This window comes from Micropterus salmoides, unplaced genomic scaffold (genome assembly GCF_014851395.1).
Source record: "Micropterus salmoides isolate LMB-PRFRI ecotype aquatic unplaced genomic scaffold, ASM1485139v1 Ms_hic_scaffold_4, whole genome shotgun sequence".
Lineage (NCBI taxonomy): Eukaryota > Metazoa > Chordata > Actinopteri > Centrarchiformes > Centrarchidae > Micropterus > Micropterus salmoides.
Genome location: NW_024043372.1, coordinates 32,346,123 through 32,363,354, shown reverse-complemented (window position 1 = coordinate 32,363,354; position 17,232 = coordinate 32,346,123). Strand labels below are relative to the sequence as shown.

At 40.2% G+C, this 17,232-nt stretch overlaps 1 protein-coding gene across 1 annotated transcript; it reads right to left on the bottom strand.

The window, feature by feature from the left end:
- Window positions 1–433: 433 nt before the first annotated feature.
- Window positions 434–7,552, bottom strand: LOC119886699 (catechol O-methyltransferase B-like). Its single transcript, XM_038697606.1, has 6 exons — window positions 7,393–7,552; window positions 6,135–6,306; window positions 1,343–1,460; window positions 1,047–1,240; window positions 826–957; window positions 434–747 (listed from the first exon to the last, which is right to left on the bottom strand). Coding segments are annotated over exons 1-6 (798 nt in total). The 5' UTR covers window positions 7,395–7,552; the 3' UTR covers window positions 434–567.
- Between the last annotated feature and the right edge of the window lie 9,680 nt (window positions 7,553–17,232).

Below are 17,232 nucleotides of genomic sequence, written 5' to 3'. Positions count from 1 at the left end.
TTTTTTCCCCCCATACAGCTGAACCAAATGCACCCCCCACACACACCCCATGATGGAACTCTGTCACTTTAGGAGATTAGATAAGCAGCGATTTGATTCATACTCGCTCGCGCACACACACTGACACCACACACACACGCTCACTCTCTCACACACCTGTCAACACTAGCATAATGGTGGAGGATAACAGAGTAGAAAAGAGGTTTCTGCAACACAGAATGCATGCTGGATTAGATTTATTATTGATTTGAGTCGATGCTCAGGGAAAAGCAGCCCCGGGATCAGTTTGTAGCTCATTATCTGTCAATTACATGCATGAACATAGTATTGCTACTGCCGCCTACTGTACCACTATAGACCTCTGAGAGAGTGCATCAAGAACTGGGATTTCCATTAAGTGGTGTTAGAAAAATAAAGCACACAACACAAATTATTTGGTTTCCCTTCACATGCTACTTTTAATATCAAGTTAACACACTAATACATATTAGAAAAACATTTAACTCCTGATTTTAAGTCTGCTCTGTGAAGATAACCTGTGTAAAACATGACAGTTTCTGTTAAAAACTACCCTAAAAAGACAGACTTTTCCAAGCCATCCTCCACTTTGGTGTACTCCAGATGAGATTTGAAGTACTGGCTTTTGTATCTCGGGCTGCTGCGGATATATTCCAGGTAGTCTGGAGTTCCGGGGCAGATGACGTTGTCTGCCAGCAGGATGGTGCCTTTCCTGAGGAGGCCACACTCCTGATGAAAAAGCAAAGAGGGTGTCATGGCAGAAAATTCAAGAGTTTGATCTGTATAAAATGAGCTGCACAAACTTGCCTCCATCAGTTTTGTGTCAGGAAGGTACCGATCCTTCCAGTGATCCAGGAAAACCAAATCAAATGTTTTCACACCAAATTGCTCATTCATTTTGGGGATCCAGTCACCAGAAGCTCCTTCAACTAACTGGACCTATAAAGAAGAAACACACACTGTCTTCTGACCTGCACACACTATGCGAATCATTGGTTTTCAGTTTATGTGGAGACATCTGGCTTTACCTTTTCCTTCAATCCTGCCCAAGCAATGACTTGTCGAGCAATTGCAGCAAAGTCTGGGTTAAATTCAAGAGTGATGAGCTTGGCGTGAGGGGGAAGCAGGCTGGCGATCCGCACCGTGGAGTAGCCACAGTAGGTTCCCAGCTCCAACACAGTGGCTGGGTTTACCTCAGACACCACTGAGTCAAGAATACAGCCTGTGGCCCAAAACAGGATAAAAATAAATACCAAAACACACAGCGGTCAAGTAAGGTAATGATTTTACACATGAAAGCACATAGTCATATAATGACAAATACCTTTCTCATCCCCCACATTCATGGCCCACTCCTTGTGTCTGCAGAAATCATCGATGGCTTTGACTACGCTGCGAGGGTCTCCTCTAGTGGCGTTCTTCTGTACTGCACTCAGGATCCGCTGAAGGGATCAAAAAAACAGTATCACTTTACAATAGGGCATTTTTATAAAAGGTGTCACTAACTACCCTTTTAATAACCATACGTAAAATAACTTCTGGGTTGCCAGGTTGTGACCCCATATTTAAAGGACAGATCCCATTTGTTGGTGTCCACCCTCTTGCTCTTCAAATTTAATTTAATAGGGATTTTATTAAGGAGATTCAACAGAATAGCAATAAAGAGCAATAATTCTGTATGTAAGGCACATAATTATCTTTAAAAACATGTAACACTGTACTTGAGGCAAAAGGTACTTCCATCGACTAGGACAAGTGCTAATTATCTTTTTGAAATAATTTCATTAACGGTGTTGAAAAGCATTAAATTCATTTTTACATATTTCATAGATAGTTACAGAATGAATGTGTGTTGTATAAAAAAGCTGGATGCTCTTTCAATATGGAATAAAGTCAAGTGTGTAAAAATGTGGCTTTAAGTCTTAGCAAAAATATTTTAAAAGCAAGCATAAAAAATAAAGGAAGTATAATGAGAAAAGGTGTGTTATTGTCCAATTTAAAAAAAAAAGAGAGAGGCAATCCTGAACACGTGTTGACACAAGGCATATGTACGTATGGTTATTTTTCTTATTACTCTACCCTCAGCATGTTTGCTGAGGTTGCTGGTTTCCATCAGATCATCCCCAGTGTGAGCTGCTATCCCCCTGCACATTGGATTGAATGCATACTGTGTAGGCAGCACCTTAGGCAGTTGGTGTTTTTGTGGAACCAGAGCATCTTTTAAGTTCATCTGACTCTGACTCTGAGTTTGCATTTAGGTCTCATTCTGGTTGTCTTATACATGGACCTTTTCTAATGAGTTTATGTGTTTCAGTATACAGTCCTCCATCAGGTTTCCAATAAAGTAGTAAGGGTGTTATCAATAGATACTTTATTATGAAAGCGGCTGATAAGGATCCTAGTTAAAGTGGCTACTGTCTGAATTTAATAACCTAATGGCGGAAGGAATAAACCATTTGGAGTAATAATTACAATATGTATGAATTCATGTATAAATGATTGCTTTCATTTTATTATATTTTCGTGCATCTGTGGGTATAATCACCTGTACTGCCAATCTCCTGCTTCTTTCTCTCTCCTGAAACATCCGCCAATATCTATCTGGTCAATGAATTGAAGGATATACTGGTATATAGCATTATCAGGGACACTATGAAATTTAGTTTTCACTAACAATATTCTGTGGGGACTGATATTGTTTTGAAATCCTATAATATAGATTGATGGCGTTCACGCCAACTAGTATGTTGTTTTACACAGCCAACTAAAATATATTTCCTTTACCTCAAGTAAACATGGCTAAATTTAAGCACAACTTACAATTTCACTCTATCACTCACCACGTTGAATCAATCTTCCTTCACCATGTCTGTATGTGTGTTTGTGTGCGTTCAGGGTAACATTGCGCGGCAGAGAAACAATGATATGCAGCCTCCCTTAAAAGCCTAGTGCCCGAACGATTATTTTAAGCCAATTAATACAAATTATTTTGAATTTGAATTATTCTATTGTACTGTAAAAAAAAATTGGAATCTAATAATATTTTTTTTTATTATTGTGGGGGGTTGAAGGGACCACTTTAGGGTCGCTTTAGCCCCCCTAAAATAGGCCTAACAAAGTCCATCTGGTGAACTGCCCACCTTATGTCTGAACCCCATCTAGAAATCCACACCCAAATGTGCTCTGTGCTTTAGGTGCATATGGTTCCCCGGCATACAAATGTAAGTCAGATTATAAAATGTAAAGTTAAGGTTTGTATATATTCTGCTATTAGTATCTGTTCAGTAAAGTAAGTAAAATTTAACAAATTGTAATCAAAAGACATAGCTTAAAGCTTTTTCTTTTTCTTTCTTTTATTAAGGACAGATAAAGAACAAAAAAGAAGGAGCTCTTTTCAGGAAACAATGAACACGTGTGGATTCACACATTAGTACTCTTATATGCATACTTATTGTGTGTATGGGTGTATGCCTGTGTCAAGTGTTGTGGTACTCGAGATCGGTCTTGGTCTCAAAACCACTATTTGAAGGACTTGTTCTCGTTTCAGAATCGACCGTATTTCTACTCTCTTGTCTCAGTCTCAAACATAGAAGACCCTGGATTTTATTTCCAGACCATTCAATATCAATAAATTGCCTGTGCACTGTCTGATTTTCTTTGCTAACACCCTTAATTTGGATGTTACTGCTTCAAATGCAACCAATAATGTGACTCATTGCTAATTTAAAATAAATAAACAGTTGCAAATCTAATATGAAGGATCAAATATGGAAGATAAGGGTCATCCAGAAAACCTAATGCTTGCACACATGTTTTTTTTTTTTTTGTTGTGTTAGGTGGATGGTACAACATGGAAAATGAACATTGAATAAAGATGGTTTAGATGATTTCAGCTCATAGTGTTTGTATGTTTTATGGGAATGTGGATCTTTCAGATCAGTTTGAGAAGTGCCTATGATCTTGTTCTACATTTTATTGTGTGTCATGTAGTGGCACTGGTCTTGGTCTTGACTTGGTCTTGCCTTCCCTTGGTCTTGGTCTCAACCCCTGAAAGTCTTGGTCTTGTCTCGGTCTCGATAAACTCTGGTCTTGGTCATGACTTGGTCTCAATTTGGGTTATCTTGACTTCAACACTACCTGTGTCACATGCTGTAACTGTATGAAAGGTCAAGTAGTTAATCAAAGCGATATTGTTATCGGCTTCTACTTTTTATTGTGCATACTTTGTGCTTGTGTTATCAGTATTTTGCTGTACTTTGTGAATACCACCACCATGGCATTTTTATTGTCTCTGTGCTGTCCACTGATAGATATAATATGATACAATTTAACTTGAGTTTTTGACCATATACTTCAGTAGTCATTGTTAATGAGAGTAGATTATGTTTTGTTCTCCAGTATGGTAAAAGCATTTGGCTTGTCATTGTAGGAGAAGCACAGGTGTAACTAATAACAACTGAAGTGTCCCAGTAAACCAGCATGCACTATAGTTGGGCAGTGGGACACCTAAATAGAATGCATCAATTATGAATGGTATTAGTTACACCAGTGAAACGTCTATTGTTTCATGTTAAATCTATTCCTGACCTGCAGCTGACTGAGTTTTTTACATCACTCTGTGAAAGTGTGTGAAGTTTATCAACTCCTCAATGTGGAACAAGAGGCCATGATTTAAAAAATGCCAGTTCGGTCCAGATGAAATATCTCCACAATTGTTGGATGGATTGGTATGAAAGCTTGTACAGACATTCATGGTCCCCAGAGAATGAAGTCTGCTGACTATGGTTTTTCACTTATTTTTCTTGTAGCTCCATTAACATGCCAACATTTTTATTTACCTAATACCTGCAAAACTAATGACATTCCTCATCACCCTCAGCTGCACTTTGTGTTACGTGCTAATTAACTAATGTTAGCATGCTAACACCCTAAATTAAGATGGCAAACATGGTAAAAAAAAATTATACCTGCTCATCAACATGTTTGCATTGTCATTTTGAGCATGTTAGCAGGCTTACGTTAGCATTTCCCTAAAAGCACTGCTGTGCCAGCTTCACAGAGCTGTTAGCATAGCATAGCATAGTTAGTCTTGTTTAGTAATAATCATTAAAGGCTGATTTAATTTGTATTAGAGCATTCATAAAATGCATACTTTATTATAACTACAACTTTGCTGTACAAACATGCACTTTAGTGGTATTGACATTTTCTGGTGATCACTCAGTCTCCTCTACTTGCAGGATTACATCAAACCAATCTGGTGTTAAGGTGTAAGAGGTGCCCATGTAAGAGGGGAAAACTGTATATTAGCTTTTCCGCACTGGCTCCCTGTAAAATCCAGAATAGAATTTAAAATCCTTAATATGCCACTAGAACATGGCGCTCCCAGAATGCAGAGTTACTTGTGGTTCCTAGAATCTCCAAAAGCAGAATAGGAACCAGAGCATTCAGCTATCAAGCTCCTCTCCTGGGGTCCCTGTTTGGGTTCAGGAGGCAGACACCATCTCCACATTTAAGAGTAGGCTTAAGACTTTCCTCTTTGATAAAGCTTATAGTTAGGGCTGGCTCAGGTGAGTCCTGAACCATCCCTTAGTTATGCTGCTATAGGCCTAGACTGCAGAGAGATTTCCCATGATCTCACCTTCTTTTCCCTTCAGTACACGTTACTAACTCGACTTATTCCCTCTCTTATAGTTTTGTGCTTTCTCGTCCCTGGGCGGTCTGTTCCTGCTTGACACTCGCTGCTACAATTATTAGTCCTATTATTCTTATCACTAATATTGCTGTTATTATTAGTACTATTATTCACTTTTAGTGATGTCTGTACCACTACAACCTTTAGTATTGCCTTACCCCCCAACCCCTCACTTCCCCCACCCCCAACCGGTCGAGGCAGATGGCCGCAAACCCATGAGTCTAGTTTCTGCTCAAGTTTTCCACCTGCTAAAAGGGAGTTTTTGCTTGCCACTGTCGCCAAGTGCTTGCTTGTGGTGGGAATTAATCATTAATAATATCAGAGTATGGTGTGGACCTGCTCTATATGAGAAATGCAAAGAGATAGCTTCTGTTATGAATTGGTGCTATATACATCAAATTGATTTGAACTGAAGGCACACCTGAGGACGTGTGGACTGGGTCAGCATGTTCAGCATCCGATCCACAATGACATCATGCCAAATGAGTGCCAGTCCTCCGTGATACTGCACAGCAGCGGGGATCACCCATCTGTACAGAGCATACAGAAGAGCTGCTCCACCGGCACAGTTGTAAAGAAGATTCAGCCACATCCTGCAACCAAGACATGAGCATAAACATCAACACAACATGGTTAGATGGTGCTGCATTGTGGAAAGAGGCTGTGATAAATGAGCCGCAGACACACAGTGCAATAACAACACATCTGCATGAGATAAATGGGAGCTGTCATATCTCCCCTCCCTCCACCTCTCCCTTTGTGTAGGGCTAATGAGATGGGTGTTTATTATGCAGTGTACAATACAGTTACTGATCCTGTTTCCATTATCTGCTGCAGCTGCCAAGTCCAAGCTGCACACCCACACACACCTCAATGTGATGATATCACTGCTGGATATTATTTAATATCAATAAACACACAACACAGCGCTTTGTGTGCAGCTTTCCCACTCTCAGAGGCAATTAGTCTGCTTAGTATCTTGAGCACAGATGAACTGGGAAGAACAGAGCAAAAAGAAGGTGAACAACACAGCCGGAATCCTAAACAAGGACCCCTTTTGTGGGGTAGCAGTGAAGAGCATTGCTGGAAACGGCATTACCTTGCACTTTTAATGCAACTGTGAAAGACCAGTGGTGGTTGAGGTAATTCCTTTTGATTTGGAATTTGAGTTGCATGGCAACTGGCCCGGGGTTAAGAGCTGTGTCACAAAAGGCAGAGCACTGGGACTTTAACCTTTGCTTTGGCTTCATTCTAACGAAACGTTACACACAACCAGTAGATTCAGAAACAGAGCTGCAGAGTAGTCTTGGCATGGAACACTTGAAAAACAGACACTCAAGTTGCACGCTGTGCATGCTATCTAGCAGAATTCAATCTCTTTTTCAAACAAAGAATAGGAAGAAGAACAAGAATATATAATAAGACTCCATATATCCAAAACTTGTTCATTATTGAAAATATATATATATATATATTTTTTTTTATGAAATGGCTTGAGAGAGGACAATCATCAGCAATTTTGTTATCCCAAGTGCACACATTCTTCAGTTAAAAACAGAAATTAAAACCAGACAGAGCCCAGGAAGAAACACTAAAAAAAACATGTTAAAAAAAAAAAAAATCCCCTCATGCATTCTGAAAGGGTCTCTCATTGAAATCGAACAGAAAATACGGCTTACATGTGTGTTCAGGCGAAGCTCCCTGTCCCTTCTCACCTCCTCTCGCCGCTGGAGGAAAATCTGAGTTTTCCAACAGCCAGACATATGCGTGTGTTTACATGAGACTAACTCCTCCCTCTTCCTTCCATCCCCCTCTCAGAGCTCTGCTGAATGTGAGCATGCCGGGAATGCACAGCAGTCCAACTCTCAGTGGTCACATGTGCGTACACACAAACACACACACACACACACACACACACTCAAGGATTGCAAAAAAAGATGGGGGAGTAATTCCTGCTTGGCATTTCTTCAGGTTAACTGGGTGCTGTTTCATCCAGTAGCAGTGATATTAAGTATTTCAGTTCCATTTTGATTCCATTTTCACCTTTTTCTCCAAAGGTACCTTAAATGAAGTTACTATCGCAGAATGCAGTATTTTTTAATAATGCAACAAATAAAGTGCCCTTTTCTGTAGTGAGTCATCAGGGTAATCCTTCAAGTGGACATTTCTGAGGCTGTGAGTGATGTGTGAGTAAATCCACCTCATATGTCATACTGTAAACCCAAATAAGTTCAGAAAACTCAAAATATTTGTGGAACCTGATTACCTCAAACTTTTTAAGTAGTGGTAATAATATTTTTGAGTAAACCTCAACTTAAATATAATACATTTCTAAAAAACCTTTAATTTCCGCATACTACACTACATTGATTCACTGATGCATATTAAAATTAAATTCCACTGATTCTTTACTCAATAAATTTAATTGTGGACAACTTATACTCTGAGGGAAAACTACTCAAAAAATGAATTGTGCTAGACTCAAATACCAATGGAAACTCGCTCAAAATTACTGCTAGTCAACTTGAAATTTACAAAATGCCCATTTTCAGATAGTACTCCTGAAAAATATGAATACAACTCCATTATTACAATTCAAGTTCCCTTTATTATTATCAAAACGTTCTGTCATTTGTACAGACAAAAAAAATAAGGCACATCTTGCATAAAACTGAATAGACAAAGTAATTGACTGCTTGATCAGATAATTAACCAGCAACAATTTTGATTATCAATTTGTTTTCATTCTTTTTTTCAATAATGTTGTACATTCTCTATTTCCAGATTCTTAATGAGATATTTTGGTGTCAAGTGATAATAACTTGAATCTCTTGACCTAAATAAAATTAGCATAATATAATATAATAATATAAAATTGAGCTTTAAATGTGTAATTTTATGGAATCAGTTTAAAGAAGTCCCACACTGTGCAAATTGTTAAGTCGGGTAGACAAAGTAATGGAACAATATCAGGGTTTCTGCAGGTTTCACCTGGTCAAATTTAAGACCATTATAATGAAATTTAAAACCTATATCACGACTTTAAAAAAAGAAATGCACAAAGAAATGCAGTACAAAATTACTTGCAGTGTTAATCAGTGTATTCAAATTAGGGTTGAGTGATGTCTAAAAAACTGGCATCGGACAATGTCAGCAATGAAACACCGGGATGCACCTGCTGACGTGAAAAATGGATCACCAGTGGGGAATAAAAAAAGAAAGAAAAAAGAGTAGAACTTAACCTACTGATGATGGATAAACTCAGGGGAGCAGACAGGGAGGCAATAATAAACTACACCCCAAAAGCTAAACTTGCTAAAGATGTGTTTTCAGGCGGGATTTAAAAATGGAAAGTGAGTCAATGTTGCGGATGTCTGGTGGAAGAGAGTTCCAGAGACGAGGGGCAGAGCGGCTGAAGGCTCTGAACCCCATGGTGGTCAGACGAGCAGGAGGTACAGTGAGGTGAATAGAAGAAGATGACCTAAGAGTACAGGTGGGGGTGTTAATATGAAGGAGGTCAGTGAGGTACAGAGGAGCGAGGTTATGAATGGCCTTGAAGGTCAGGAGCAGATTCTTGAAATCAATGTGGTATTTAAGTGGGAGCCAGTGAAGCTGCTGAAGGACAGGAGTAATATGATTAATAGGAGGGGTTCCGGTGATGATACGGGCAGCAGAGTTCTGAACCAGTTGAAGTTTATGTATGGATTTGAGGGGAAGACCAACAAGAAGAGAATTACAATAATCAATGCGGGTGTGACCAGTGTGTGAACGAGAATGGTTGTACTGGTGGGAGAGACTGTCGGAGGCGTAAATGGAAGTATGCAGAACGAGTAATATTATTAATGTGAGCTTTAAATGAAAGTGTGCTGTCGAGGATCACACCCAGACTCTTGACCTGAGGGGAGGGGGAAACTGTGGAGTTGTCATTGGTGAGAGAAAAACTGTCAGATTTAGTCAAAGTGGATTTGGTGCCAATGAGAAGAACCTTGGTTTTGTCACTTAAGTTTGAGGAAGTTGCAAGAGAACAGGGATTTGTCATCCGCATAGCAGTGGAAATGGATGTTAAATTTACAAAAGATATGGCCAAGAGGAAGTAGATAGATGATGAACCGAAGGGGCCCCAGGACAGTGCCCTGGGGAACATCGATAGTGACAGGGGATAGCTCTGATTTGAAATGTATGAGTTGGATGAGTGCGGCCAGAGAGATATGATTTAAACCAGTCCAAGGGTGTGTGAAACCAATAGAGACTAATCTGTCAAGGAGGATGTTATGAGACATGGTGACAAAGGATCAAGGAGGATGAGAATAGTTAGTAGTCCAGAATCAGATGCCATGAGAAGATCATTGGTGATTTTTACCAGCGCTGTTTCTGTGCTATGGCAGGGACGGAAACCAGATTGGAATTGTTCATAGAGGTTATTGTCAGACATGTGCGCATGGACCTGATATAAGTGTGTTTTTTCAAGGATTATAGAAAGAAAAGGTAGGTTAGAAATAGGACGGAAATTGTTGGGGTCTGCACCAGGTTTCTTAAGTATAGGACAGCTAATTTCAGAGACAAGGGAACAATACCAGAGGTGAGAGAGGAATGTATAATGGTAGTTATTTGGGTAGAGAGACAGGGTAAGCAGGCTTTTACTAAGTCGGTAGGAAGAGGGTCAAGCTGACAAGTAGTTGGTTTCGGATTTCTAATAATGTCCAATATTTCAGCAACAGAGGGAAGCGTGAAACTTGAAAATGAACAAGAAAGAGGTGTCGGAAGAACTGAAGAAGAAAGACGGTGAGAGGTATTAGTAGTCAGTTGCTGGTGAATCCTGTGTAAAAAATGACATTAAGGAGTTACAGTAAGCAGATGAGTACAGATGAGGTGCGAGAGAGTCCGGTGGTCGTAGTATGTTGTTGACCATGGAGAACAGGGTTCTGGTATTACCTTTGCCTGAACTGATTATATTTGCATAATAGGTGAATTTGGCTGTAGAAAGACCCGTCCTTGTAGTGGAGAATGTCCAGTTTTCTTGTAAAGGCGTTCCAGGCGACAACCTTTTACCTTGAGCTGGCATAGTCCCAAGAATTTAAAATGTTTTGTAGGCCATCATTGTAGTGAAAAACCAGATCATCGGTGTTGGAAAAACAGTTTATACTGGGGAGCCAGTCAATTTCAGTAGAGAGAGTGTTTAAATTAATGTCCTTGATATTTCTGAATGAAATGACACATGGCAGTTTTATTTTGGACAGTGTTAAGTTGACATTAAAAGAAATTAACATGTGATCAGAAATGGGGAGGTCGGCTGCAGATTGAAGATTTTGAGCATTAAACACTTTATTTCCTGCATTCTGGAGACATTTTCTGCACCAATTTGTGGTGGAAATGTCTTCATTTTTATAAAGGAAGCACAAAATTCAGGTGGCAATATGAAAATATAATAAAATGTAATGCAGTAATCAGTAGATTATTATTTTTATTTTTTGGTTAACAAATGCTTTCAAAAAGTGGTGGCTACATGTCCCCAGTGTCCCCAGTGTAAATGCTCCCTCCTTGCTCCCTCCCAACAGGCTGAGCTGCTCCATGCTTCCCGCTTCACCTCCACTCTCCTCCTGCTCACTTTCTCACTCGGCACTGTCACTTTGTCACTCTGTTTCACTGTCTCACGCCTCCTCCTCTGCCTGGTAGGGGCTACAGCTCTTTTACTCTTCCAGGTGCCTGTGCCTGCTCTATGCAGGGTACTGCAGCTGACGTTGAAGCCGCTGCAGCCCCAGTAGCAAACAGATCGGTTATCCAAATTATCCAATGGGCCGCTGTCCGTGCTTTATGGGCCGATCGTTGGCCTATAAAAACAGTTACATAAATAAATAATTTACGTTACACCAGCCCCAAAGGTACGTCAGCCCACCGGGCATTTGCCCAGTATGCCAGATTATCTGTCCAGCCCTGTGCGTACCTCATCTTTTGGACCTCATCACAGCTGGCCTGAACGTGCTGCAGAGCCTGAAGGATCGGGGTCTGAATGAAGACTGGCAGAGACAGACACAACCAATCAGCTTTCAGTTATCAATCCCACCTGAAGCGATCATTAAGCCTGTGTGTGTACTGACAGCTGTTCTTGGTGTTGCTCAGGCTCAGCCTCAGGTTTGCCATGGGCTCCAGGATCTATTCCAGGGTGAGCTGAGCCAGTTTACTACTTGAACTGCAAAGACTGAGGACGGAGACACAACCGCTGTTCAACAGGTACCCAAAGACCGTCCTCACTGTTAAAGATAATTATTGTGAGCCAGGTTCAGGTGTGAAGAAGTTTCGGAGACTGATGAAGATTTAACATAGCATTGTTTATTGAGCCCGGCAAAGGAGTCAATGCCAGCATACAACATGTGAACCTGTCAAATGCCAACATCAAATCTGAAGGATGACATCTGTTGGTCCCTTTTATGTTTCTCTCTTCCCCCTAGTGTCCCCCTTCGTTTCTCTATTAGGTCATCTTTCACCTAGAACAACTGATCTATCTGATGTCTATCTGATCTGACTCCAATGCTTCGTCATATTGAAATCTATCACTATCCATGAGTTGTACTCTAATCTGTGGAGCCAGTGAGTTCTTGTAAACATTCTTGTAGGACTCAGCCTTGTAAGATTCCCAGAGAACACTGATATCTGCTAGCCTGATGCCTGAGCAACTGACTCTAACTAATCAGTCTATTGTTGTCTCCCTGAAAAGGACAAGTACATGTGAGAAATACCCAAAGCTATAGTGTCAGAAAACACTTATGAGGTCAGCTAAATTACTCTAAACTAGACCTGTCTTACCTTTCCCTGTTACATCAACAAAGCCCCTTAAGAAATATTCTCAACACTCACCTCTGTCCTCATCTGTCCGTCCTCACCTGTCTCAATCTCACCTGTCTGTCTGGTCCGTCCTCACCCGTCTATCCTCATATGACTGTCCCCACTTTTCTGTCCCCACCTGTCTGCCCGTCCGTCCTCACCCGTCCCTGTCTGTCCTCACCTCTGTCCTGCCACCTGACAACTTAATGTTGATCTTTTCATCTGCTAACTTTCACCGTCACTTTCTGCCGCTCTCTCACATTCACTCATCCTTTGAAGAACGAGGAGAGGGAGACAGCCAGCATCATTAATGGTTGTGTGAAATTTTAATAGTGGCTCTCATTCATTAAGCAGCAACAGTAGGCTTCAAATACATTGCTAGAGACTGGTTTTAAGCCCTAAGATCTGTTTTTCCCATCCAAGAACTGATAAGGTTGCACTTCCCCATAGCTGAAGAATAAATCCGTTTTATATCTGTGGTACAATCTGAAAGAGACTTACGGCAATAACACGAAAGTTGCCTGTTTGTCTTTTGTAGTCGTAATACAGCAAATTATATTTGGACCGATTTGGAAAAGCGACAGGAAGAACTACAACACCATGGGAGGAAAAAACATTCTTGAGCCCTGCGGGGCCATTTCAATGAGCATTAGAGGAAAATAAATACCCGTTTAAAATTATTTAAGACCTAGAACACAAACATTAGCGAATTTAAGACTTTTTAAGGCCTTAAATTTATAAATTTTAGACAGAGATCTCCCTGTCTGCTCCCCTGAGTTTATCCATTAGCAGTAGGTTATGTTTTATAAAGTCACCGAAAAGACAAAGAACTCTTTTTTTTTTTTTCACCGGTGATCCATTTTTCATGTCACCGCATGCCAGCTTGTTAATTACGTAGTTTATCGATGTCATCGTCCATCCTGGTGTTTCATTGTTGACATCGTCCAATGCCAATTTTGTAGACATTGATTTACTCTGCAAGTAATTTTGTGACTGTATTTCCTTTGTGCGTTTCTTTTTTTAAGTTGTGATATATTGTTTTAAATTTCGTTCATGATGGTCTTAAAAAGTCTTAAATTTGACCGGGTGAAACCTGCAGAAATGCTGATATTGTTCCATTACCTCGTCTACCTGACTTAACAATTTGTGTAGCGTGGGACTTCTTATTTTAAACAATCTTTATTAGCTGTCTTTATTTGCCTATGATTCCATAAAACTCAACATTTAAAGCTCCCTTTTATATTATTTAAGTGAAAGTGCTGCTGATGGAATAAAATTATGCATAGTCGCTTTTTACACGAAACACAGTCAAGTAAGTAGTAAAAGGAAATTTTATTTAGCTCAATTTCAGTTATTATCACTCAACGCTACAGTACTTTAGCTTAGCCGTTGGCGACTTTAGCTTAGCAGCTAGCGATGGCTTCTCCTTCTCCCTCTCTCTCTCCTACTTTCTCCTGCTCGGTGTGTCAGATGTTCAGTTACTCCTCTGCCTCCTTTAGCGGTAATGGTACGTGTGATAAGTGTAGTTTATTTATAGACATGGAGGCGAGGCTCAGTGATTTAGAAGTCTGGCTCGGGGTAAAACCACAAGAGCAATAGTGCAAACGAATAGGAGAGTTAAATGTGGACTCTTAAACATCAGATCTCTCTCTTCTAAAGGTGTACTAGTAAATGAACTAATATCAGATTATGATATTGATTTATTTTGTCTTACTGAAACCTGGCTGGGTGATGGAGAATATGTTAGCCTAAATGAATCCACCCCTCCCAGTCATATTAATACTCACATTCCTCGAGGCACAGGCCGAGGAGGTGGAGTTGTAGCTGTCTTTGACTCTAGCCTACTAATCTGCTCTAAACCTAAACTAAATTATAACTCATTTGAAAGTCTTGTTCTTAGTCTTTCGCACCCAAGTTGGAAATCACTGCAACCAATTGTCTTCGTTATAGTGTACCGGGCACCTGGCCCGTATTCTGAATTCTTATCCGAATTTGCAGAGTTTTTGTCAACTTTAGTCCTTAAAACGGACAAAGTTATTATTGTAGGGGATTTTAATATTCATGTGGACATTGAGAATGACAGCTTTAGTACTGCGTTTATCTCTCTGTTAGATTCCATTGGCTTCTCTCAGAGTGTTCATGAACTGACTCACTGTTTTAACCACACCCTCGACCTTGTTTTGGTGTATGGTATTGAAATTGAACATTTAATAGTGTTCCCACAGAATCCCTCTTTGTCTGACCACTGTTTGATAACTTTTGAGTTTGTATTTCTGAACTACACGCCATTGGGCAAAAATTTCTATACAAGATGTCTGTCGATTCTGCGATTCCATCAACTCTAAATTCATTATCAAGTCACAAAGTAACGGAGGACTCCTATGCTAGTTTCAGTCCCTCCCAAATTGATCATCTTGTTGATAGTGCTGCAGGCTCGCTGCGAATGACACTCGACTCTGTAGCCCCTCTAAAAAAGAAAATACTAAAACAAAGACGGTTAGCTCCATGGTATAATACTGAAACTCGCAAATTAAAGCAAATATCGCGGAAACTTGAGAGGAATTGGCGTTCCACCAAACTGTTTAATTTGGCAAGATAGTCTTAAAACTTATAGGAAGGCCCTCCGTAATGCTAGAGCAGCGTACTACTCGTCATTAATAGAGGAAAATAGGAACAACCCCAGGTTTCTTTTCAGCACTGTAGCCAGGCTGACAGAGAGTCACAGCTCTATTGAGCCATGTATTCCCATAGCTCTTAGTAGTTACGACTTCATGAGCTTCTTTAATGATATAATTCTAGCTATTAGAGACAAAATTCACCAAGACCTGCCCTCAACTGGCACCAACTTATCTCTTAACTCAGGAACCTTAGAAACAGCTGTAGAACCAGATATATGTTTAGACTGTTTTGCTTCCCTCAATCTTTACCAACTAACTTCAATAATTTCTTCATCTAAACCATCAACCTGCCTCTTAGACCCCATCCCGATTAGGTTGTTTAAAGATGTTTTACCCTTAGTCAGCACCTCTATACTAGATATGATCAATCTATCTTTATGGTTATGTACCACAGTACTTTAAAGTAGCTGTAATTAAACCTCTTCTGAAAAAGCCCAAACTTGATCCGGATGTTTTAGCCAACTATAGACCTATATCTAACCTTCCATTTCTCTCTAAGATCCTGGAGAAAGCAGTTGCTAAACAGCTGTGTGACTTTCTACAGAGCAATAGTTTATTTGAGGATTTTCAGTCAGGATTTAGAATTCATCATAGCACAGAGACAGCACTGGTGAAAATTACTAACGACCTCCTTATTGCATCAGACAAAGGACTTGTCTCTGTACTGGTTTTACTAGATCTTAGTGCTGCATTTGATACCATTGACCATCAGATCCTATTGCAGAGACTGGAACATTTCATTGGCATTAAAGGAACCGCTCTAAGCTGGTTTAAGTCCTATTTATCAGATCGATTTCAGTTTGTACATGTTAACGATGAGTCCTCCATGCATGCCAAAGTTAGTCATGGAGTTCCACAAGGATCTGTCCTTGGACCAATCCTCTTCACTTTATACATGCTTCCTTTAGGCAATATTATCAGGAAATATTCCATAAGCTTTCATTGTTATGCAGATGATACTCAGTTATATCTATCGATCAAACCAGATGAAACTCTTCAGTTAGCTAAACTTCAAATGTGCCTTCAGGATGTTAAAACCTGGATGACCTGTAATTTTCTAATGTTAAACTCAGATAAAACTGAAGTTATTGTTCTGGGGCCTAAGCACCTCCGTGACGCATTATCTAAAGATATAGTTTCCCTTGATGGCATCGCTGTGGCCTCCAGCACCACTGTGAGGAATCTTGGAGTTATCTTTGATCAGGACATGTCGTTTAAGTCTCACATTAAGCAAATTTCAAGGACCGCCTTTTTTCACCTACGTAATATTGCGAAAATCAGGAACATCCTGTCTAAAAATGATGCAGAAAAACTAGTCCATTTGTTACTTCTAGGCTGGATTACTGCAATTCCTTATTATCAGGCTGCTCGAAAAAGTCCGTTAAGACTCTTCAGCTGATCCAGAATGCTGCAGCACGTGTTCTGACAGGAACCAGGAAAAGAGATCACATTTCTCCTGTCTTAGCTTCTCTGCATTGGCTTCCAGTAAAATCCAGAATAGAATTTAAAATCATTCTTCTTACCTACAAAGCTCTTAATAGTCAGGCACCATCTTATCTTAAAGAGCTCATAGTACCTTACTACCCCACCAGAGCACTGCGCTCCCAGAATGCAGGGTTACTTGTGGTTCCTAGAGTCTCCAAAAGTAGTCTAGGAGCCAGAGCGTTCAGCTATCAAGCTCCTCTCCTGTGGAACCACGTTCCAGTTTGGGTTCAGGAGGCAGACACCATCTTCACATTTAAGAGTAGGCTTAAGACTTTCCTCTTTGATAAAGCTTATAGTTAGGGCTGGCTCAGGTGAGTCCTGAACCATCCCTTAGTTATGCTGCTATAGGCCTAGACTGCCGGGGGATTTCCTATGATGCACTGAGCTCCTCTCTCCTCTACTTTCTCTCCCTCTGTATGCAACCTCATCCCATTATTGCATGTTACTAACACAACTTCTCCCCTTTCCGGTAGTCTTGTGCTTTCTCGTCCCTCTCCTCTCTCCTCCTATCACTTCCTGCAGGTTTTCTGGCTCTGG

Coding starts and splice junctions, on each gene's coding strand:
- LOC119886699 (XM_038697606.1), bottom strand. Junction 958..1,046: donor GGGCAGGATTGAAGGAAAAG/GTAAAGCCAGAT, acceptor TCTTCTTTATAG/GTCCAGTTAGTTGAAGGAGC. Junction 748..825: donor CTGACACAAAACTGATGGAG/GCAAGTTTGTGC, acceptor CTTTTTCATCAG/GAGTGTGGCCTCCTCAGGAA.